Below are 22,944 nucleotides of genomic sequence, written 5' to 3'. Positions count from 1 at the left end.
TGTACATGCATGTGTATGAGTGTGTACGTGTGTGAGTGTGAGATTTGTGTGCATGTGTGTATACCTGCATGTGTGTGGGTGTATGTGTGTACATGCATGTGTATGAGTGTGTACGTGTGTGAGTGTGAGATTTGTGTGCTTGTGTGTATACCTGCATGTGTGTGTGCGTGTTCCTCACTGTGGCCGTACCCTGTTCATAGCCCACATCCCAGAGGGCCGAGGAGAGCCTGTTTCACCCACTCCATGTGGGCCATGGTTCCTGGTCCCCCAGGAGACGGCAGCATTTCTCTCGCGTGGGAGGGCTGCCCTGAGACCCACAGCTGGAGCTCCCGCCAACACCGAGGGAGCTGCAGAGACGTGAACGCAGTCCCGAGGAGCGGGACGTGTGGCCTTTCACTCCCGCCAGTGGCATTTATTCGCGAGCCGTTGCTCTGTGCCAGCTGGACCCTGGGCCAAGCGCCTAGGGCCATAATCTCATTGCTCATCCTGAGAACCCTGCAAGGTCAGTGTGACCCCATTTTACAGATAAGGAATCTGGGGCTCAGAGGGGTTAAGGGACTTGCCCGAGGCCACAGAGCTTTCAAGGGAGAACCTGGAGTTCTCCGTGGGCCCACACAGCCGAGGAGCCATTAACCCCTGCGCCCGGCCGCCTCCCCGAGGGAGGACACCCGTTCCAGGTTGCTCAGGCTGGCCTGGGGTCTCCACTTGCCACGCTGGGTTTCCATCCATCTTCCTGGTCCGCTCTGGAAGTCCTCGCCTGCCTCCTCTCTTTCCCAGACCCCCTGTGGATTTTAGTTGCAGGAGTCACTCCGGCAACCTGTGCAGGGAAGAGTGGCAACTGCGGGCCAGGGGTGCGGGGTGGGGGTGTCATTTCTTTCCCAGGAAAAGGAGAGGCAGGTGGGGCACTCACTCAGGAGGGGCTCAGAATGGAACAGCACAGCCTGCAGCCTCCAGGGCCCCCAAAGCTGCCAGCCCCGGTTTCCCCCAGGGTGGCTGGGAAGGCCACTGCATCCCCAGGCCTGAGGACATGGTGTGAGTAGTGGCTGTCCTGGATGGATCGCATCTGCAGTCTCAGCACGTGCCAGGCCCGGGGGCCGTCCTGGGCCGCATCTGAGGCTTAAAGAAAGAGCCGCTCTCCTGCCCGGTTACCCCGAGGCATGTTGGGGTGCTGGAAGTGATGGTGGGGAGAGGGCGAGGGCGAGGGACGGCCGAGGGGCTGGACTGTGAGCCAGAGAGGGTGAGGAGTGCCGCAGAGACTGGAGGGAGACGGCTGAGGGCATGCTGGGGCCCCAGGGGCAGGGCTGGAAGGCCTGTTACTGGACCAGTCCTGGTAGCTGGAGCCAAAGGCTTTGGCTGTTTCTTCTCTGGGTGGGTGACCAGGAAGTAATCTGTCCCCTTCAAGTGGCCTCGTTGACCTCACCTCCACTGTGCAACGCTGCCCTGGTCCCACCTGCTCCCCAAAGTTCTTCCCAGGCTTGTGGTGCTAGGAAGGCTGCAGAAGCACCTTGGAAAGCCCAGACTCCCGGCGGAACCAGGACCTCACGGGAGGTCAGCGCCTTGGTTGGCTGGGTTGTGGTTGTCAGTCACAGCCCTGCTCTGATTTCCTCGTGTGCGGCGTTGACCATCTGCAGGCTGCAGTGTGTGGGTCAGGAGCTGGGTCTCCGGCAGGTTGCTGGGTTCCGGGGGCCTCTGTGGGTCCAGCTGTAAAATGCAGTTATGAGGACTAACGCAGTCGTAAGTCAGGCTGGGGCTACTGATCACCCGGCGAAATGCATTGCGTTTCTGCTGTGCATCAGGGTCTGTCTGCGCCGGGGACATACCCGTGAGTGGCTCGCAGAGTCCCCCGTGGAGTGCAGAGAGCTGTGTCAGCGAAATCATCCTACATGAGGTAGGATCCCAGGTGACGAGACCCTGAGCATGGCAGGCTGGAGCTGTCTGCGGGGGCCCTGGAAGTTATAGGGGGAGATGTGGAGTTGGCTGCCAGGGAGGGAGGGGCAGGGCGCACCTGTCTGGGGATGGCAGGGAGTCCTGGGCTGCAGAGTGAGGGCAGGGGAGGGCGAGCGGAGAGGCTGAGCAGTGGCTGGCCATGAGCTTCCGGCCTCTGTCTCAGCTGTGGGCAGCTGCTGAGGGTTGTAAGCACAGAAGGGCCATGGCTTGGGGGACCCTGAGAGCTGTGCAGGCGAGGCCATGCCGGAGGCCACACGGGAATACAGACACAGGCTAGGGCAGGTTCTAGAGAGGTTTAGGGAGCAGAATCAACAGGACTTGATGATGGATTGGTTGTGGGGTATAAAGGAGAGGGAAGGGGCCGGTGCTGTGGCGTAGCGGGTAAAGCCGCCGCCTGTGGCACTGGCATCCCATATGAGCACCGGTTCTAGTCCCGGTTGCTCCTCTTCCAATCCAGCTCTCTGCTATGGCCTGGGAAAGCAGTAGAAGATGGCCCAAGTCCATCTTGAGCCCCTGCACCCATGTGGGAGACCTGGAAGAAGTTTCTGGCTCCTGGCTTCGGATCGGCCCATCCCTGGCCATTGCAGCCCTTTGAGGAGTGAACCAGTGTATGGAAGACCTTTCTCTCTCTCTGCCTCTGCCTCTCTGTAATTTTGCCTTTCAAATGCATCTTTTAAAAAATAAATGAGTAAAAGCGAGGGAAGTGGGTGGGATGAGAGTGGATTTTGGAGGTCTTTTTGTGGGGGGGCGATATTATGAGCTCAGCTGGGGACACATTGCATTGGTTAAGCAAACTTGGGCCTGTACATGGGGATGGTGTTCCAATGGGGGATCCTGGGTGAGCAAAGGCAGGGAGGAAGACAGGCAAAGCTTAGGGGTGGCAAGGAGGAGAACAGTGTGTGCTGGAGGCTGCCCCTGAGATGAGCATGGGGCTGCTCAGGGGCTCTGGGCGCACTGGCAGCAGCAGCCACCTGGTGCGGAGGGCAGCTGCCTGGGTTAATGACTTCCAAGGGAGGGAGCATGAGTGAATGACAGGGTGTCAGCAGGGCCCGCCCAGTGCACAAAGGCCCGCAGGATCCCAGAGCTGGCAGAGAGCCCTCATTAGGTTTTGGCTCTGCTCCCTAGAGGGTTGGGGGCTGTGGGGAGAGCCTGATGTGGGTAAAAGGCAGGGGAGGGGGCAGAGAGGTGGGTTGATGGCAGGATGGAGGTGCCTGGTTCCAGCCTCGGTTCTGCCAGATGCTCACAAGCTGACGGTGGAGAAGTCCATTCGTTCATCAGCCACAACCAGGGGTTGGGTTCAAGGAGGGCTGTTGAGGTCTAGCCCGCCCGGGAGACCTGGGACTTGAACCTAAGCAGGGACAGCAATAGCTGGAATTGTAAAGTAGCTCAGTAAGGAAGCCAGGCTGCTGGTGCCCTGTTCTATACCTGGCTGCGTCAGGACAGCCTGGTACTGTGGCTGCTCTTCTTACACCTATTTCACAGATGAACAAACTGAGGTTTAGAGAGGCAAACCCTCGAGGGTCCCGGAGCCCCCAAGAGGTGGGCCTGGGATTTGAACCCAGGTCCAACAGACTCTAAGATTCACTTTCCTTTCCCAAACCTGGCTGCTCAGCAGAAGCACCTGGGCAGCTCGGTGGGCAGTACAGAGAGCCGGTTTTTCCCCTTTTTCTTTTTGTTTCCTAACCCAGAATCCCCGAGTCAAAAGAGCCATGTGATGTGGAGGCGGGCTCGTGTGCCCCTTCTCCAGCCCCATCTCCTTCCTCTCCCCAGAGGCTCCCTCTGCTCGGGGGCCACAGGTACTCCCACTGGGGTCTTTGCACCTTCCCTCCCACGATACCCTGCCGGCCTTCCTGTGCCTGTTTGTGCCCCCTCGTGCTTCTGGCCCCCTTGTTTGAATGTCACCTCACACGGACCTTCCCAACTATCTTATAACCCTCCTCCCCAACCCATACTCTCAGCCCGACAAGTTCCCCTACCTGGGCCACACCCCCCATCACCTGCAAAGTCACTGAGGCCCAGGGACTAATGCGGTTGGTCTCAGGGGAGCCCCAGGCATCAGTGCCCTCACAGTCTCATGGGGTGTGGATGGTCACTCCCTTGCACCTGCTCTGTCTTGGTCACACCTGTCTCCCCCAGATGACACACCTGTTTGCTTATTGTCTGGGGCTCCCTTAGAGTCGAGGAGTGCGCTAGCAGTCTTCCCAGCACCCTGAAAGGTACCTGCCACACAGTGTCGGCTCAGACGACCTGTCTCTGATGAATGAATGAATGAATGAATGAACGAACAGGGTGACAGTGACTGTCTGCTGTCCTGTGCTGAGTCCCTGGAGGGTGCTTACAACAAAGGGTGAAATTCCCCCTCCTCCAGGCTGCCTGGGCAATCCCACTGGAGCTGCAGGCCTGCCTCAGGGCGGGACAGTGGATGAGATGACTGACAGGTCATGCACTGGCAGACAAGTCAGAGCTCCAGGGCTGCATGGTGTCTGAGCCTCCCTTCCACTGATGGCCACTGACCCTGCTGAGGGAGGGAGCCTGGCTCAAGGTCTCCTGTGGTTGAAGAGGCCCTGGAGAGTAGGGTGCTGTGTGAACTTGACCCAGCCTCTGACCTTCCCTGGGCATCCCTGTCTCCATCTGCTCCCTGAGTGGGGGTGGCTGGGAAGCTCCCCTGAGCCTGCAGAGAGCCTGCAAGGGGTTAAGCTCTCGGGGCTCCGGCTCTGCAGCCCGCAGCCCCCTCCTTCTGACAAACACTTGTAGGAAATCAGGCCCAGCGCTTCCTGCCGTGGCAGCCTCACTGCGGTGGGGCGGGGAGAGCTGAGCGATGCTTGTCTGGGAGCTGGGGCTGGGGCTGGCAGACTGGCCTGGAGGCGGGCCAGGGCGCGATGGAAGCAGGGGGCTCCCCGGGTTTGGAACAAAGACCTCCCAGGCTGGTCTCCTGAGCCGGGGCCCACAGGACAACGGTGGAGCAGCCCGAGAGAGGTAAGGGAACTGAAGGGAGGCAGGCTGGACACAGAGGCCGCCTTCCTATGCAGACCGTCCCGTCCCGAGGCCAGCCCAGCCCGGCCAGGAAGTTGCAGCTGCGGCCGCTGTTCCGCTTCTCGCCTAGCTTACGGGAACCTGGTCCCCCGGACAACGGTGGATTTTAGGGGATTTGGTCAAGCCTCGGGATGCCAGCTGGCAGTCCCCATTTCTCATCTCTTGTGAACTTGGGCAAGTGGCGGTTGCTGTCTGTCCTGGGCACTGCAGGGCCCAAGACTTTGTGCCCTTGGTTGCTTGGGGGCTCAGAGATGTGCAGGGACCGGGAGCAGGAGGCACGGGGCAGGGGTCCCCAGGGAGGGAGAGGAGCCAGGAGATCAGGATGGTGAGTCCGGAAGGGTCCCCTTCTTATCTCAGCCCCGGGTGCTGGAGCGAGCGGGCTGGGGCCTGGGGTTCGAGAAGGGGCCGCCAGCTTCTACCCAGCTGCCAGGGACCCCTGGAGTACAGCTGGTGGGGGAGGTGCTGAGCCCACAGCCCTGCCTTTTTGGAGGACCCAGCTACTTGCTGTGTGGGGGAGAGGGAACCTTCCTTCCTCTTCTTCCCACTCCTCCACCTCCAAGTCTGGGGCACTCGGCTTTGCATCCCTGGGCCACACTCCCTGGCTGCAGGGTCTTGGGTAAGCCGCCACTTCTCTGAGTCTCACCTGGAGGGTGGGAAGGGAGCAGGACCAACCGTGCCCTGAATGGCCCTGGGTGGAGGGGACGGGGCAGCCGAGAGCAGAGGGGGACTGTGCAGCTGTGTGGGCAGGGCCGCACACCCAGGTCCTGGGGGTGGAGGGGAGGGAGCGGAGAAGCCCCCTTCTCTCCGGGGTGGTGGGAACAGAAGTCCAGGCCACCTAGGAGCTGAAAGAAGACCACAGGGGTCTTCAAGACCATTGAGAGAACCGGTCAGGGCGACAAGGGGGAGGGAGGGGCAGTGGCTGGCACTTCCTTACGGGGCCAGTTTCTCCATGGCAAGGACCCTGAGCCCAGCAGCCCAGCCCCTAGGGGGACTTAGTCCTAAAGCTGGCCCTCCTGGGGTCAGCACCCAGCTCACGTGGCAGGAACCTTCACCAGACCCTGTGGCCCTAACGCAGGCTGCCCCAACAACCCTGCGTCCAAGGCCCCTCCCTCCAGCGCCCGCAGCTCTCCTTCGAGTTCAGTTTACTCTCAGACCACCGTGCCTTTGCCTGCGCCATACCCCTGCCTTCTCCTTTCTTCTCCCCCAAATCCTCCTGGTCTCTCGGGCCTGCCCTAGGGCCTCCTTCTCAGTAACCTTTCGGTCCCATCCCTGCCCTACGCCGCTCTGTGTTCTTTGGGTCTCAGGCAGTGCCTGGCAGATGTAGGAAACTGTTAGATTTGTAACGTGAATTTGCACCTGTGGGCGCCCGGTCTTGTTTCCTTGGCACTTGGCACTGTGGCCTCAGTGCTAAGTCAAGGAGGAGGCTCCAAGTTCGTCTCACCCCACCCCCTGCCTCCCCACCCACCCGGGCAGGGCGATGCCCGCTTGCAGGCACGAGGGCAGGTAGTATTTCTCCAGTTTGCAGGGAGGGAAATTACGGCCCAGCCACCCTCTGTAGCTCTGTTGCAGCTTCCTCCCAGGGTGAGGTTGTCCTGTGGGTGACACTAATGTGTGTTTGTTGACTGACTAACTGACTGAATGGTCCCAGCTGCCATGGCTTGCATGGGAGACCAGAGGCCTTGCTCAGGAAAGTTGCACAGGTAGAGGGACCAGAGGGGTAAGCACAGAACTGCAGCCGGTGACCGCAGCTGCCTGCGACGTGCAGCGTCCCGGGTCGCAGTGAGACTGGTGTGACCAGTGAGTCATCCCAGGAGACAGGCTGTTCCTCTTTGTGCACCCGAGGGCCTTTGTGATTGGGTAGGCTGCTTTGCGGTAGGGCTATGAAAACACCCTAAGAAGTCAGAAAACCGCACACCACCCCAGCGCCTTCCTCAGTAGAAATGTCAGAAAGCAAACAGCACCAGCTCACCCAAAGCACCTGCCCCAGCGGCAGGACCCGGAGGCCTGGGGCTCTGGGGTAAATATTTTCACAGCAGGGAGGACAGAGGCGGGGCCCAAGGTGCGCCTCCACTCAGCTCCTGATTCCCACGCCTGTGTCTTTTTGTATATTTCTGCATTTATTTTTATTTCTTTGAAAGGCAGAGACAGAGAGAGGGATTTTCCATCTGCTAGTTCACTCCCCAAATACCCACCAAAGCCAAGAGCCAGGATCTCCCACACAGGTGGCAAAGACCTGCATACTTGAGCCATCACTTCTGCCTCCCAGGGTGTGCATTAGCGGGAAGCTGGATCTGAGATGGAGCGAGGACCGGAACCCAGGCGCTCTGCCGTGGGACACGGGCATCCCAAGCAGGGTCTGCTGCATCAAGTGCAGATTCCAGGGCCACTGAGTCAGGCTGTCTGGGTAGATCCAGGAATCTGCTTGCAGAGGGAATTTTTTGGTCTTGCTTTTTTTTTTTTTTTTTTTTTTTTGACAGGCAGAGTGGACAGTGAGAGAGAGAGACAGAGAGAAAGGTCTTCCTTTGCCGTTGGTTCACCCTCCAATGGCTGGCGCGGCCGGCGCGCTGCGGCCAGCGCACCGCGGCGATCCGAAGGCAGGAGCCAGGTGCTTCTCCTGGTCTCCCATGGGGTGCAGGGCCAAGCACTTGGGCCATCCTCCACTGCACTCCCTGGCCACAGCAGAGAGCTGGCCTGGAAGAGGGGCAACCGGGACAGAATCCGGCGCCCCAACCGGGACTAGAACCCGGTGTGCCGGCGCTGCAAGGCGGAGGATTAGCCTAGTGAGCCGCGGCGCCGGCCTGGTTTTTTTATTTGAAAGGCAGAGCATTAGAGAGAGAAGGAGAGAGATAAAGAGATCTTCCATCTGCTGGTTCACTCCCCAGATGTCTACAACAGCCAGGGCTGGGCCAGGCTGAAGCAGGAGCCAGCAGCTCCGTCTGGGTCTCCCACCTGGTGGCAGGGGCCCAAGCACTTGGGCCATCTTCTGATGCATTCCCAGGTGCACTAGTGGGCAGCTGAATTGGAAATGGAGGAGCCAGGACTTGAACCAGTGCTCTGATTATGGGATGCCAGTGTGGCAAGTGGAGCTTAACCTGTGCTGCCCACAGCGCTGGCCCTGCTGGAGCTGAGGTCACTGGCAGGGGTTCCTAGGAGAGGTGTAGGCCCTGCAGAGGGTATGGGGAGCAAAGATTAGCACTGCTGTTTATAATATTTTCTATTACATCTTTTTTAACTTTCACATTTAGAAATACTCTAACACATGTAATTGTGTGAGAATCCTGGACTGTAGGATTGAAAGCAGTGTGGAGGCCCCTGGATTCCAGTTGACTGGGACTTTTGGAAAACTTGCTCTGGCACTGGCCAGCGGGGTGGTCTTGGCCAAGTCCCAGCTCCATGCTGCACTTCAGTGTTGTCATTTGAAAAACAGCTTTCCTGTGATCTCCCTAGCCCGCACCTGCCAGGACAGGTGGAGGAGAGGTGGGAAGACTTCTAGCTAGGCCGGCATCCAGTGGGCACACCACATGTGGTGGGGGTGGGGGGCACACAGGGGTGATCTCGGGGCTCTGCACTGGGGGGTGCAGTGAAGAAAGCAGGGTGAAGGCAAGAGGAGGGAGGGTTCTGAGCCCCTGTCCCAGAGCAGTGGAGCAGAGGAAGAATGCTCTCCCTGTCCCTGCTGCAGCCCTGAGAAGTCCGCCTTGCCAGGGCTGCACCAGTCCCTGGGGAACTGTGTGTCCAGAAATAGTTGCCTGCTGACTTTTCTCAACTGAGCACATCAAGGCTCCTGATCAGGATCCAAGCGCTCACGAGGCCGGCAGCACAAACACAGACGTGTCTGTGTTCAGGGCCTGGATTCTACCCCACTTGTCCCAGACGTGGGCCGGGAGACTGATTGTCCGGACCCGGGTGTGGCCCTGGGCAAGGCCATCCACTCTCTGCGACTTCCGGCCTGCAGAAGGAGGCCTTTGTAAGGGTTGACCTGGGGGCCCCTCCTGCTCTGGTTCCTGGAGACCTCCAGGCCTGGGAGCTCCCGGCATCCGTCACCCTGGCTGTTGGCTTTGGGTGTCCTGGTCGCACTGTCTGCTGTCAGTGGCACCCAGACCCCACCCCACGCCACAAGCATTGGGAGACCACCAATGGAGAATAACCAGGGGCTCGCCCCCTTCCCCTCCCAGGCCTTTGTACCCACAGCCCACCATGCCTAGGGTGCTTTAAAAATGATTTCATTTATTTGAAAGACAGGATTACAGAGAGAGAGAGAGAGAATCTCCATACCCTGGCTCACTCCCTACATGGCCACAATAGCTGGGACTGGGCCAGGCCAAAGCCAGGAGCCATGAGCTTCTTCCAGGTCTGCCACATGGGTGCAGGGGCCCAAGGACTTGGGCCGTCTTCTACTGCTTTCCGAGGTGTATCAGCAGGGAGCTGGGTGGGAAGTAGAGCAGCAGAGACTCAAACTGGTGCCCATATGGGATGCTGACATCACTTAAATCATGCTACGCCACAATGCTGGCCCACATTTATTTTTAAAAATGTGGTGAAACTCACATAACATAAAATTAACCATTTAAAGTAAATGATTGAGGGGCCGGGGCTGTGGCGTAGCAGGTAAAGCCCCAGCCTAAAGTGCTGGCATCCTGGGTGCCGGTTGGAGTCCTGGCTGCTCCACTTACAAGCCAGCTCTCTGTTGTGGTCTAGGAAAGCAGTGAAAGAGGTACCTGCACACCTACAAGGGAGACCTGGAAGAAGCTCCTGGCTCCTGGCTTCAGATCAGTGCAGCTCTGGGGAATGAACCAGTGGATGGAAGACCTCTCTCTCTCTGTCTCTCTCTCTCTATGCTTCTGCCTCTCTGTAACTCTGTCCTTCAAATAAATAAATCTTTAAAAAAATTAAATGATTCAGCGGCATTTAGTATATTCACCATGTTGTACAACCATCACCACTACCTAATTCCAAAGCATCCTCACCGCCCTCAAGGAAACCCTGTAGTTACTCCCCACTCCCCGTTCCCCAGCCCTGGCAACTGCCGGCCTGCTCAGTGTCTGTCTCCGTGGGGCTGCCTGGTCTGGATAGACGCATACGTGGCATCACGTGAGACGCGGCTGTCCGTGTGTCTGGCTTCTTGCAGTCAGCATGATGTTTGTGAGGTTCGCTCCCATGGTAGCGTGTATAGGACGTCAGTGCTTTTTCTTCCTTCCCCTTTGTGGCTCAGTAACATTACGTTGCCTATGGATGCCCACATTGTGTAGCCATTCTTAACACCATGGCGCTATGGGGACAGTGCTGCTGCGGCCGTGTGCCGACCTCGATTCGTCACAGTGCCTATTTCCAGTTATTCCCGGTGCTCGAATGCTCTCTTCACCACTCTCCCACTATCAATCGGAATACTTTTCCAGATTTATTTATTTGAAAGGCAGACTGACAGAGAGAGGGGGAGGGAGAGGACAGAGAAAGAGTGCTTCCATGTACTGGTTCAGTCCCAAAATGGCTGCAAAATCTAGGACCGGGCCAGGCTGAAACCAGGATCCAGGAACTCCATCCGGGTCTCCCAAGTGGATAGCAGGGTCCTAAGCACCTGGCCCATCTTCCAATGCTTTCTCAGATGCATTAGCAGGGAGTTGGATGGGAAGTGGAGCAGCCAGGGCTTGAACCCACACTCTGGGATGGGATGCTGGCATTGCTTCTTAAGAAAGACCCCCGTGTGACATGGCCTCTAAACAGGGGCTTCCCTGACCTCCCCAGGCTGTGCTGGGCCCCAGCCCCTGAGCCTCCCCAGCATGTCCACCTGGGTTGCAGGTGCCTGGTTGTCTCTCGGGTCCCTCCGGAGCTCCCAGCTGTCCTGGGAGCACACACAGAGCTGGGCACCCAGTGACAGTTGCCGTGGCTTGGTGCCCTGGGCCCTGGCCTTCTCATCCGGTCCCGAGTCATTTTACAAGCTGCTGGCAGGAGAGAGGAATGACTCAAAGGGAGACAGAGGGACTGCCCCAGCTCACACAGCTTGAGGAGGGTGGGGCTGGGCCCCGGGGGAGTACGGTGGTGCTGCTGCTGCCAGTGTCCTGTTGTGGATAAAGGCGAGGACTCAGGGGTTCACAAGGTGTCTTTCTTGTGTCCCCAACAGGCCACAGGTGGGATGGCTGGCATCTCTGTCTCCTGAGGATGAAGTGGCCCAGGTGAAGGCCAGGCCAGGCCTGGATGGCCAGCACGGGGGCTGAGGCCCACTGGGCTGAGCCCAGCCTGGGGCAGGGGTTCCGGCGGCGGCGCTGGGCCTGGGCCACGGAGGAGAAGGGTGCCGACAAAAGTGGCCCACGGGGCTGGGGAGAAGAGCGGCCCTCCCCCGGCACCCCCAGCCCCGAGCTCTTGGAGGACTTCCTCCTGGCCCAGCCGCACCTGCTGCCCCCGGAGTGGGGCCCAGACCTGCAACCGGACACACATCAGGATTCCTCATCCGGGGAGTCTTCTGGAGAAGGTGAGAGCCCTCCCCGGGCCCCTGTGGGGGTGTCCAGTCCCCCGGTGTCCCACCTTCTGGCAGGCGGATGAGGGAGCCTCAGCATTCGTCACTAAATTCTGTAAAAGCTGTCATTTACAATCTTGAAAGATTTAAGTCATACAGGTAATACTGTTCATCACAGAAAAATCAGAAAGCATAAGTAAAAAAGAGATAATATCACAGATTACTTGTTAAGCCACAACAGCTCCAGACCCATGTTCCTCCCTTAAGACATAAATATGCAAATAAGAATGTGAATAGGGGACAGTGTTATGCACACCCCATTGTAACTGGCTTTTTTTTTTTCTTTTTTAAGATTTATTTATTTGGGGTTGGCGCTGTGGCGTAGCAGCCTAAGCCTCCGCCTGTAGTGCCAGCATCCCATATGGTACCAGTTCAAGTCCCGGCTGCTCCTCTTCTGATCCAGCTCCCTGCTAATGCACCTGGGAAAGCAGTGGAAGATGGCCCAAGTGCTTGGGCCCCTTCATCCACATGGGAGATCTGGATGGAGCTCCTGGTTGCTGGCTTTGGCCTGGCCCAGCCCTGGCCTTTGTGGCCATTTGGGGAGTGAACCAGCGGATGGAAGATCCCTCTCTTTCTCCTCTTCTCTTGGTAGCTCTGACTTTCAAATTATATATATATTATATATATAAAAATTTATTTATTTGAAGGAAGCATCACTGAGAAGGACAGAGAGAGGGGTCTTCCATCCGCTGGTTCACACCCCAAATGGCCACAAAAGCCAAGGCTGAGCCAGGTAACCAGCAGCTCCATCTAGGTCTCCCAGATGGGTGCAGGGGCCCAAACACGTGGGCCGTCACCCACTGGTTTCCCAGGTGCATTAGCAGGGAGCTGGATTGGAAGTGAAGCAGCTGGGACTCCAACCAGTGCTTGTGTGGGACGCCAGCAATGCAGGCAGCAGCTTAACCTGCGGCGCCACACGCTGGCCCCTGTAATTGGCTTTTTCACCTAAGGGGTGTGCGTGCTGTGCTGGCTCATCACGTAGCCTTGCACAGGCCTACAGTTCTGTGCTTGCACAGGTCCCCGGCGGGACTCCTCTGCAGTTTGTCAGGGCTGTTTAACTCTTGCTGGGAATTGCGAAAATCTCGGTTTCTATTGCAAGTAATGCAAAGAAGGTGTCATTAGCATATCCTGGCATGCACACTCGATTTGATAGCATCTTGGGTCATTTGAACCACTTGGTCCAGGGGTCATGCCCATTTTAAAGATTTTTTAAAATCCCAGTTTATCAGTGGGAATCTGATATTCCTTGTCTTCTATAATAACTATTCTCCTTCCATCAAGTCCAACTTAGACTAAATTCCTGGTTTTGCTTGGCAAGTGCCTTCTCTGAATCTTGGTTTCCCCATCCATGAAATGGGAATAACAACCCACTGAGATTAGTAAGGCCTTGGGGCGTGGTGGCTGTCGCCGTCAGGCTGTGAAGGCCCCTGTTGCAGGACCCTGGTGAGTTTCACCCTCCTGATCGACTACTTCTGAGCTCTCCATCAGGGAATGGAGACAGGTGCATGGGGTGACAGGCAGAGGCCCGTCTTACTGGGGTCACATGGTAACCCCCTGCTGTGATGTAACAGCTGCTGCCATGCCCTGTGCCCTTGCTGTGTGCCAGGCCCAGGGCTGGCTAGGGCCTGGCCTTCTCTCCTTCCCGCCTCACCACCTTCTGCCAGCTGGGAGCGTCGAGCACCAAGTTCTAAGGACTGCCAGGGTGGTGGGTGACTTGTCCCTCGCCCCCGCATGACAGCCCGGGGCAGGGACGAGCTTGCCTGCATGGCTGAGGTCTGGCTTCCGAGCCACCGTGTGATCTTTGGCAAGGTACGTAGCCTCTCGGGCCTCCAGGTGTGTCTCTGTAAACTCGGGTGACTTGCTGAAGGAGGCATGAGGATGTGAGGTGTCAAGGGGAGGGGGCAGGAGAGTGACCTAAGAGGCCCTGCCAAGGTGCATCTGGCTGGAGCAGAGAGGCTGGGCTTGGTGGCACTGAGACTATGTCTCAGGAAACTCTGGCTGTGTCCCAGAGGCCAACAGGGGGTCCAAGACAGAGCCTGGGCTCAGTAGACATTGACGGCGTGGATGATGGGTGCTGAAGGGCTGCGTGAGGGATAATCGAGTGGCTGGGTGGGTAGGTGCATGGGGCGATGGACGGATGAATATTTCTTGGGCACCCATCCTGTAATAAGGAAACAACACTCCTTTCTTGAGGATACCTCATTGTCCTCCTCCCCTTCCCGCCTCCCTTCTGTCAGTCAGCAGAGGGCTGAGCAGCTACTGTGTGTGTGCAAAGATGAACAGAAACAGCTTCCTTGCCCTCATGGAGCTTGCAGTGTAGCAGGAGAGACAGATATCAAGGAGGCAGTGGCAGGAATCCATGGAAAACCGTCACCATGACAAGTGTGACAAAGCAGAGGTGCCCAGTCCCACGAGGGCCCCGGGGAAGGGAGAGCGGGACCCAGCCAGGATGTAGACTGCTTTGAGGAGCTCAATATTGAGCTAATCCCTGGAGCAAACAAGGGTCCACGAGGCAAAGAGAAGGAGAGAGAACGGCCCCAGCAGAGGCTGAGCCTGGGCACAGTTCCTGTGGGGAGGGAATGGGCTGTGTGGGCTGCTCAGCAGGAGCAGGGAAAGACTGACGGGCCAGGAGAGCCAGTGGGAACTGAGGTGGCACAGGCCCCCCGCCAAGAGTGAGCGCTCTGCTGTCGTCCTAGGGACAGAGGGAAGATTTTGATGAAGTTCCAGTCTCGGAGTGCGGGCAAGGGGAGGGTTGAGGGGAGGGTTAGGGGGTCACTGCAACAGTCCAGGCAAGCCAGGCAGGTGTTAGCTTAGAGCAGGAGTGGATGTGGCAGCACCTGGTGACATTCTGGATGGAGGAAGTGGGGTGCGGGGTGGAGGCAGAGATGGCCAAGGTGTCTCCCAGGCCTGTGGCTCATAACTGGGTGGGATGGCCTTGGCATGTGATGAGACGGGAGACACTGCAGGGCAGCCAGGTTTGGAGTTTGGAGGACCTCTGAGGCCCTCCATGGAGCTGTCAGAGGATTCCTGGGCCATCTAGGGGCTCAGGGGGCTTCTCGCCACCCCAACGTGGAAGCCAGGGAGCAGAAGCCAGGGAGCTTCCTCCCGGAAGCCTGGACCTGGCTGGCACCTGCTGACTAAGCAACGAGGGGGCCTGTCTTTCCAGAGACTGGAGCCGAGGATGTGGACAGCCCAGCTGCCTCCACCTTGCCTCTCGGCTGGCTGCCCCCACCGGACCCGCATTTGGACATGACCCAAGAAGAGCCAGATGAGGCCCTCGCAAGTGCCAAGGCTGAGGAGGGAGGGGAGAGCTCCCCACCACTGGAGGAGGAGGCTGGTCCCAGCTCGGAGGGCGATGGAGACACCTGCCTCGTGGCCCTGGGCCAGGCTCAGGCCAGAGGCTGGACGGCCTCTGGCAGACAAGGCAGCGGAAACAGACTTCTAGAACATTCTGAGGTCAACTCGGCAAGGTCCTGGAGCAGTGGAACCGTGAGCCTTGGCCACCTTAGTGACAGTCTTGATTCTCCCTGGGAAGGAGACCTCGATGTCCCCGGGCCCCCCGCCCTGGAGGAAACCTTGCCACTGAACCCCAGCAACCACCCCCTAAACCCAGATGTCAGAACTGGAGGCACTGTTGCCCCGGTGACCCCCACGGAATTCCAGGACACAGCGGCCCCAGCCCAGCGCTCTGGGTGCGCTGCAGGCAGATGGAGCAAAGACACCATCGGCGTCTCCTGCCCTCAGCCCGAGGACCAGACCTGGAAGCGGACAAAGACATCCCCGAAACCACTCCCTTCCCGATTCACCGGCTCCATCAGCCCCATGAATCCTCGGCCTAGGCCAGCCCAGAAGAACAAGATGCCGCCCAAGCAGGGAGCCACTCTGGCCAGCCACTCGTCTTCTGATGTCCCCATGTATGGCCGGGGGCGGCTGAACTACCCACTCCCTGATTTCTCCAAGGTGGGGCCCCGGGTGAAGTTCCCCAAAGATGAAAGCTACCGCCCCCCCAAGTCCAGGAGCCACAAAGGGCAGCCTCAGGGCCCTGCCAGGCCCCTGATCTTCAAGTCCCCGGCAGAGATTGTGCGAGAGGTCCTGCTGAGCAGCGGAGAAGCCTCCCCGGTGAAGGACCCCCCTCCAGCCCACCCCATCACCAGGGTACCCCAAGAGTTTCAGACGCCGGAACAAGCCACTGAGCTAGTCCACCAGCTGCAGGTAAGCTGGGCTCAGGCCCTTAGGTGTTGCCGAGGCACCTGTTGGCCTGGAATGGCGCAGGCTGGGTGGGAGGTGTTGGGTCTGAGCAGGAGCCCTCTGCTGGCAGAAGGAGGGTTGAGCCCCCAGCCCTTTGCTCAAGAACAGCTGTGCTTGTAGGTAATGTTTCTTGTTTATGTTCACCTTAGATTTAAAAAAAAAAAAGTCAAACATGTACATGAGAGCAAGTGATGTACTGGACTCCATGCACCCAGTGTCACTGTTGGCAGCTCCTGGACCTGTGGCCTGACCTGTACCCCACTTCAGGCAGCCCATCAGTTTACCCAAACATATTCTAGTGCATCAAAGTCCAGAGATAATAACCATTTCAAAACCTAACTGTTATCACACCTGGAAGTCAACACCACTCTCTTAGTATTATCAAATGCCGGTCGGCACCCAAGTCTGTCCCTGTGTCTCATAGGTGACTTCTTGCAGCCTATTGGACTCCGAATCCCGTAGAGTGCAGTGGGTCCGTGTGCTTTTCAAGTCTCTCCTCCCCCTGTTGCTGTTCCTGGTTTTGCATTTTGTTGTCAAGTCTCTGTTTACCCAGACATCTTTCCTTGCCTCTCCCTCCTTGCTCATAATTTCCCATCGAGGAGCCCAGCTGTCCACCTCCTGTCCTGGGCTTTGTTGTCATCACCCAGCACATCTCTGCCTGTGTCCACTGCCTTCCCTTTCTCCTGTCACTGGCAGATTTAAAGGGAGTGGCTTTTCCAGGTTGGGGGCACCTGCTTTGGGAGACTGGCACCGCTCCAGGCCGTGACCTCTGTGGGGCCAGGGCACATCACCCGTGGCTGTCTGCTGTCTTCAGAGTCTAGGACACCTGTTAAGACACCCACAGTCCCTGCTGCTGTGTCTTGATCCAGCCCTTCACTGGGGGTGACTTAAATGGTGGTGCCGCATTCATTGATGGGACTCTTCTGAGCAGTAGAAATTGCCCTCAGCAGCTGTGGAGTCACCAAGGTCCTGTTCGAATGGGAAGGAGTAGAGCAAAGCTAGATTCTGCCCTTTTAGTTACTCGTTTTCAGAGCCCTGAGTCGTTTCCCTCGCGAAGGGGTCCAGTGACGAGTGTCGAAGGTGAGTTCTGAGACGCAGGGACCGTGGCTTTGAAGTCACGGTTCGCTCTCCCAAACGACTCTTGGAGGAGTCCCTCAGCCGGACCTTAAGCACGCATGACCACAGCTCTGGGGGAGGTGGGGTTAGGCCTTCCCCACAGGTGGGCAGAGAACCTGCACGAGTGAGGGAGTAGCGGCAGCCGGAGCCCCGCGTGCCGGACTCAGAGGTGGGAATAGCAGCGCCCCCTCTGCTGCCCGGAGTGCGGGATTTGGACTTGGGGGTCAGTAGCGCACAGGATCTGAGGCTGTCTGCTCAGAAGAACCCAGAAGCCTCACGGATAGGGCTGCACCTGCAGAGCCGGGTGCCGTGTGCCGGGGCGGTGACCGTGCGGCCCTCTTCCCACAGGAGGACTACCACAAGCTACTCACTAAGTATGCAGAGGCCGAGAACACCATCGACCAGCTGCGCCTCGGGGCCAAGGTACGAGGCTGGGGGGAGGCCCGCAGCCCCAGAGGAGGCCACTGCCTCCCGCGCCCTCCGAGACCCTGGAGGCAGTGGAACCCCAGGCTGTGTTCCATGCATTGGCCTTGCTCTGTGTGGGCTCAGTCTTCCTTGCCGCTGATGAGCCTTGAAATCCTTGAATGCCAGAGTGCAGACTATCACAGGAAGCTGTTTCCTTCTAGACGGGCTCTGGAGTGACCCTACCTGTGCTCGGCTCCCGCCTCCGTTACTAACCAGCTGGGCGACCTTAAGGCAGTCACTTGGGCTCTCTGAGCCTCAAGGCAGTAGCCAAAATAGTCTGCTCAGCTTCTGGTGCTTGGTTCCTGGCCTGATTCTTCCTGGATCACATCTTGGCCTTTCTCCGTCCCCCGTCTTCACCCACAGCCTCTCCCCAGGCCCTGACCCAAGTGTGGCTGAAATAGAGTGGAGGGAAATGCATGCCCCCAGAGGGCAGCTTCCCCATGCCACCCAGCCCCCACCGGCTTTGCAGGAGGCTGTGAATTTGCACCTTCCGCTTTTCTGGGGGAGGCAGGAAGTGGGACCTGTTGCGGGCCCCTCGTGGCTTCCTGCTTTCCTCATAGCCCCTGTGGCCCCACCAGGCGGCAGCGGAGGAGGGGTGGCAGGTGGCAGTGTTGGTGCAGAGATGCCCCCTCCCCAGACTCAGCCCCCAGCCTCTGCAGAGGCCTGGCCCTGTCATGCAGCAGGACCGCTACCCCCTGCCACGCTGCTCTCAGTGTTGAGAGGCACTTCCGGGACACGTGGGCACCAGTGGTCATGGCGAGACAGCAGAAGGGAGTCTGGAGTTGGTTCCCAGCCACCCCAGCATCATACACATCTGTAAAAGGGGGGATTATTCACACCCTCCTCCTGGAGGCCAATGTCTTAAGACTCCTTCCAGGTCTCTGAGCAGCTGGGCCATGTCCAGGGGGGTCGGAGGGGGCGCCGAGGTGGGGTCGTCCTCTGTGGAGAAACCACCTATTCAGGCCCGTGGACTCCTGGAAGGTCCAAGAAGGCACCTGGCTCTCCCACTTTGCAAATGGAGAACCTGGGGCCCCAGTGGGGCTGGAGGCTGCCACAGGTCATGGGGTGGTCCAGGGAGAGGGTCAGTGTCTATGGAGGCCACACACCTGGCACGTGCAGTTAGGAAACTTGAGCATTGCAATGCCATTGCATGCCCAGGGTGTTCAGGGTAAGGAACAGCTGGGCAGGGTGGACATGAGCACAGCTGTGGGGTCTCCCCTCGTAGCCGCTCCCCTGACCAGGGGGACATAGAGCCCTTCTCACCCCGGCCCGGCTGGAACCCAGACCCAGCTTGAGTGCGAGGGGTCACGGGAGGGAAGGTAGGAGGGGCCAGAAAGGGCTCAGCCCCCCTCTCCTGCTTTTCTGGAAAGATGACTCTGTGGCCTGCAGGTGCCCTCAGGACGAGGCTGGGCATGGTCCAGAGGCAGGGCCTCCTCTCCCCCATCTCCCAGCTGCCCCTGGGGTGTCTAGGGGGCGGCGCTGTGGTCCCAGCATGCAGAGGAGAAAACGGAGCCCCAGGTCCAGGATGGTCTAGGCCAGCTGTGGTTCTGCCCTCTGCCTGGGGTGGGCTCTGGACACCTCGGTGCGGGAGACCCCAAGATAGTGTCCCGCTCAGAGCCCTGGTCAGGGAGCCCAGGACACGAGACAGTCCTGTCTCTGCCGGGACCTGCCAAGCCCCTTAGCTATGCTCAGAGCCCCTGTGGGGAGCCTGAACCTGTGTGGGAGGGAGCCAGAGTGGGCGCGGCCAGGCCCAGCAGGTAGGAGGGCAGCAGCAGGTGAGGATCCATGGGAAGGAGATGGACATTCCTAAGCCACTCAGAGGGCCAAGCCCCAGGCTTAGGGTCTTTGCACCCAACCCTCTCGACTGTGGCCCAGCCAGGTGGAGTGGTTTGCTCAACATGGCACAGCTGGTGTCAGGGGCAAGTTGGGACTTAAGCCCCCATCTGCCTGACTCCTGCCCCGGTGGGCAAGCCCTGGCATGGAAATCCCAAGAACACGAGTGGGTGGTGCTTGTTGCCCGTTCTCCCGAGTCATCTACAGCTGGGGAAGCTGAGGCACGGACAGGCTAAGTAACTGGCCACGATCACTGAGTGAGTCGGTGCCACAGCTGGACTTCGAACTCTGCAATGGGGCCCCAGCGCCCACATCCCTGGCACAGACCAGGAGCAGATAACTGCAGGATCTGTGTCTCGGGAGGCTGAGCAGGGAGTGCCAAGGCCGGGCTGGGCAGCCCCAGTGGATCTGGAGCCGCTGGGTTGGGGCAGGACCAGGGAGCCCGGCTGGGCAGCTGGGAGGCGTGGGGCAGGGAGCCTGGCGAGTCGGGCATCAGTGGTGGGCTCTGTTCTCTGCCTGGCCTCTGGCCAGCATGCATGGTGATCTCACTGTCCTGTTGCCACCTCCACCCAGCCCTGTCCCCGGTCTGGGCTTCAGGGGCCTGCAGAAGGGCTGAGGTGACCAAATATTACCCTAGAAAGAATTACTGGGTCAGAGGGGGAATCAAAGCCATCTTTTCCAAAGTGTGTTCTGATGGCTGCTGGCTGGTCCAGATGCCCCCGTGGGGGTGGGGGTGGGGGTGGGGGTTCCTGTGTTCAAAGGAGCTGAGGGAAGGACTCCTGCTCCCCCACCCTGCCCCTCCCGCCCCATTCATCAAGGCCATTAGCATTCTGAAGGCTGAGAGAAATCCATCTGTGCAGAGAACAGTCATCTGTTTAACCCTTTGTTCCCCACACTCCCTGACCCACCACCTTGCCAATGTCTCCCTCAGGGAGTACCGCCGGGAACACCCTGGCTTCGGAGGGGACCCCCCCAGCTCCCTGGGGTGGGTCTGGCTGTGTCCAGGGGACAGGTCTTGGGAGGCCAGGCCACATCCTCACAGGGCAGTTGCCACCCGAAACCCCGCCCCATCTCAAGTCCTGGACAGCTGCAGGCTTTGGGCCTCTCTGCTCCAAGCCCCTCCTGGATTCCTCCAACAAAGGGGCTTCCCCAGGCCCCGCCTGGCCTGGGAGCCGCGGGTTTCCTGGTGCTCCCCACCTGGGCCCCAGGGAGGGCTGGGGAAGGCTCCCCAGGATTCAGGTCACCTCTTGGGGAGAGGATGCTGGTGGCGAGCCCCACAGGAGGGCAGGCCTCAGAGCAGATGGTGGGGGGATTATTAAAATCCAGCTTTGTTCTCATCTAGCCAGGCTGGGCCTGAGAGGGGGAGTGGCGGGGGCCCGGGCGTGCCGGGGTAGGGTTTTCTGCCACAGCTGGGAATTGGAGTGCAGCTTGAACAGGAGGTACTGCTTGGCCAGGTGCCAGGGAGCCACCTCCAGCAGGCCCACCCTAAGCTGCCCATTCCCCACCTCGGGGCTATAGGGGACAGTTAAGAGGATCCACCTGACCCCCTGAGGAGCAGGTCCCACCGAGGTACCACAGACTCCATGGTGATGGTGATGATGGCGATGGCCGCAGAGATATTGGTGCTGGTAATGGTAATGATGATGGTGGTGGTGGTGATGGTGATGAATGCGGAGTTGGCAACTGAGATTTACTGAGCATTTACCTTGTGCACACAGAGGTTAGCCAGATCAGCTGCTCCAGGACAAGTGTTTGGCCTAGCGGTTAAGACGCCCCTGTTGCATATTGAAGTGCCTGGACTCTGGCTCCTGACTCCAGCCTCCTGCTAATGAGGACCCTGGGAGGCAGCAGTGGGTTCCTGCCACCCGCCTGGGAGACCTGGATTGAGTTCCCAGCTCTTGACCTCGGCCTGGCCCAGCCCAGGCATTTGGAAAGTAGACCAGCAGCCAGCTAATGATAAATAAGTCAGCTACCCTAGGACTCAGAGGTGTGCAGTGGCAGAGCCTGGACATGAACCCAGGCCAGCTGAGCCTGGATGCTGAGCCAGGCTTGGCAAGCTTTGTCTGCGAAGGGCCAGGTTGTGAATATTTCCACCTCTGTGGGCCATCCAGCGTCCGTCGCCACTCCTCACCTGTGCTTCTGCCATGTGGAAACATCAACCTATAGCCATGGCTGTGCCCACTAAGCCTCAGTCACAACCCCAGACCATCACTTTGTAAGCTCAGCTCCAAGCCAGCTTCCCCGTGTGAGCTCCAAAGGGTCTTTCCTGGTCATCTGCCTGACTCCAGACTTCTCCCTCCCAACCTGGGCTGTTGGACAAATTAAGTCCATTCCCTGGGCACCTGCGTTGTGGTACATGGGGTTAAGCCACCGCCCGCAGCACCTGCATCCAACATGAGCTCCAGTTGGAGTCCCTGCTGCTCCACTTCTGATCCCGCTTCCTGCTAGTGCACCTGAGAAATCCGCGGAAGATGGCCCACATGCTTGGGGCCCTGCCACCCAGATGGGAGACCCGGGTGGAGCTCCAGGCTCCCAGTCCCAACTGTTCCAGTCATTTGGGGAGTAAACCACCAGATAGAAAATCTCTCTTTGTCTCTACCTCTCTCTCTATAACTCTGCCTTTCAAATAAATAAGTAAGTAATTTAAAAAAAAAATCCACCCTCAAATGATGGAGCTTTGCTACCAGGGAGGGAGGGATTTGTTGGTTTACTTGGTGGCTCATTCATCCATTAGTTGCTATTATCAATATTATATTACAATATTACCAATATGATAAAATGATTGGAAATGTTTACAGTTTCATTAAGATTAATAATTGTGTGATGAGTGTTGTATAGTCATTCTGTTATAATTATACTGTAACCATTATTGTTAGTAGAAGTCATTGGCCAACTGTAGATTTTTTTTTTTAAGATTTTTGTTTATTTACTTGAGAGGTAGAGTTGCACAGAGAGAGAGGAGAGGCAGAGGGAGAGAGAGGTCTTCCATCTGCTGGTTCACTCCCCAATTGGCCACAACAGCCAGAGTTGGGCTGATTGGAAGCCAAGAGCCAGAAGCTTCTTCTGAGTCTCCCACATGCGTGCAGGGGCCCAAGGACTTGGGGCATCTTCTACTGCTTTCCCAGGCCACAGCAGAGAGCTGGATCAAAGTGGAGCAGCCGGGACTAAAACCGGCGCCCATGTGGATGCCGGCACTGCAGGTGACAGCTTTACCTGCTACACCACAGCGCCAGCCCCCGAACTGTAGATTTTGAGGCTGAATTGAGTCCCCAGCTGGAGATGTTGAGTAGGTGCCGTAAGCTCTCTGAGTCTCAGTTTCTTCATCTATAAAATGGGGATGACGGCCCCTGCCCTGCCTCCCCTTCAGGTCAGCCCCCGCCCACGGGCCCCAGGACAGGGTAGTCACTGTTGCCCGCGTGTTTGCTGAGCTCCCTAGTGGAGGTGGCGCTGTGGCCTTTCTGGTGGGGTGTGCCCGCCTCTGACTAGGCCCTGCCTTTGCTCTTCTACACAGGTGAACCTGTACTGGGACCCTCCCCAGCCCAGCCACAGCACCCAGCACAAGGGGAGGCCGGTGCAGGGGGCCCAGGCCTTGTCCTTCACCATTCCGCAGCCCCGCTCAGCACAGTGGTGGCCAGCCCCCGCCACAGACCCCCAGAGCTCGGAGGCCTCAGGTGAGTCTGGGAGGGGTGTGTGGCTGGGGGCACCTCCCGCCTGTGGATCTGCTCTGAGGGGCCCTGGTTCGCCCTGGGGACAGCACTAGCTTCGGGCAGGGGACGGAGCTAGGCGAGGCCCCT

The 22,944-nt window shown here is 58.5% G+C and overlaps 1 protein-coding gene across 5 annotated transcripts in view; it reads left to right on the top strand.

Moving 5' to 3' along the window:
• AKNA (AT-hook transcription factor) overlaps positions 1 to 22,944 on the top strand; it is a 55,053-nt gene that overhangs the window by 4,233 nt on the left and 27,876 nt on the right. The window contains exons 1-5 of one of the 5 annotated variants that reach the window (XM_051842702.2): positions 4,701 to 4,923; positions 11,096 to 11,443; positions 14,655 to 15,700; positions 17,201 to 17,275; positions 22,662 to 22,821. In XM_051842702.2, the coding sequence (XP_051698662.2) occupies positions 11,170 to 11,443; positions 14,655 to 15,700; positions 17,201 to 17,275; positions 22,662 to 22,821 (1,555 nt within the window). In that variant the 5' untranslated portion in view covers positions 4,701 to 4,923; positions 11,096 to 11,169. Of the gene's footprint in view, positions 1 to 4,700; positions 4,924 to 5,160; positions 5,306 to 11,095; positions 11,444 to 12,489; positions 13,298 to 14,654; positions 15,701 to 17,200; positions 17,276 to 22,661; positions 22,822 to 22,944 lie in introns of those variants that run through there. The other 4 variants (XM_008273397.4, XM_070055844.1, XM_008273396.4 and 1 more) reach the window with 4 other exon arrangements.

Source organism: Oryctolagus cuniculus, chromosome 1, assembly GCF_964237555.1.
Source record: "Oryctolagus cuniculus chromosome 1, mOryCun1.1, whole genome shotgun sequence".
Lineage (NCBI taxonomy): Eukaryota > Metazoa > Chordata > Mammalia > Lagomorpha > Leporidae > Oryctolagus > Oryctolagus cuniculus.
The sequence above is the reverse complement of the archived record's forward strand: the minus strand, read 5'-3'. Positions and strand labels throughout refer to the sequence as shown.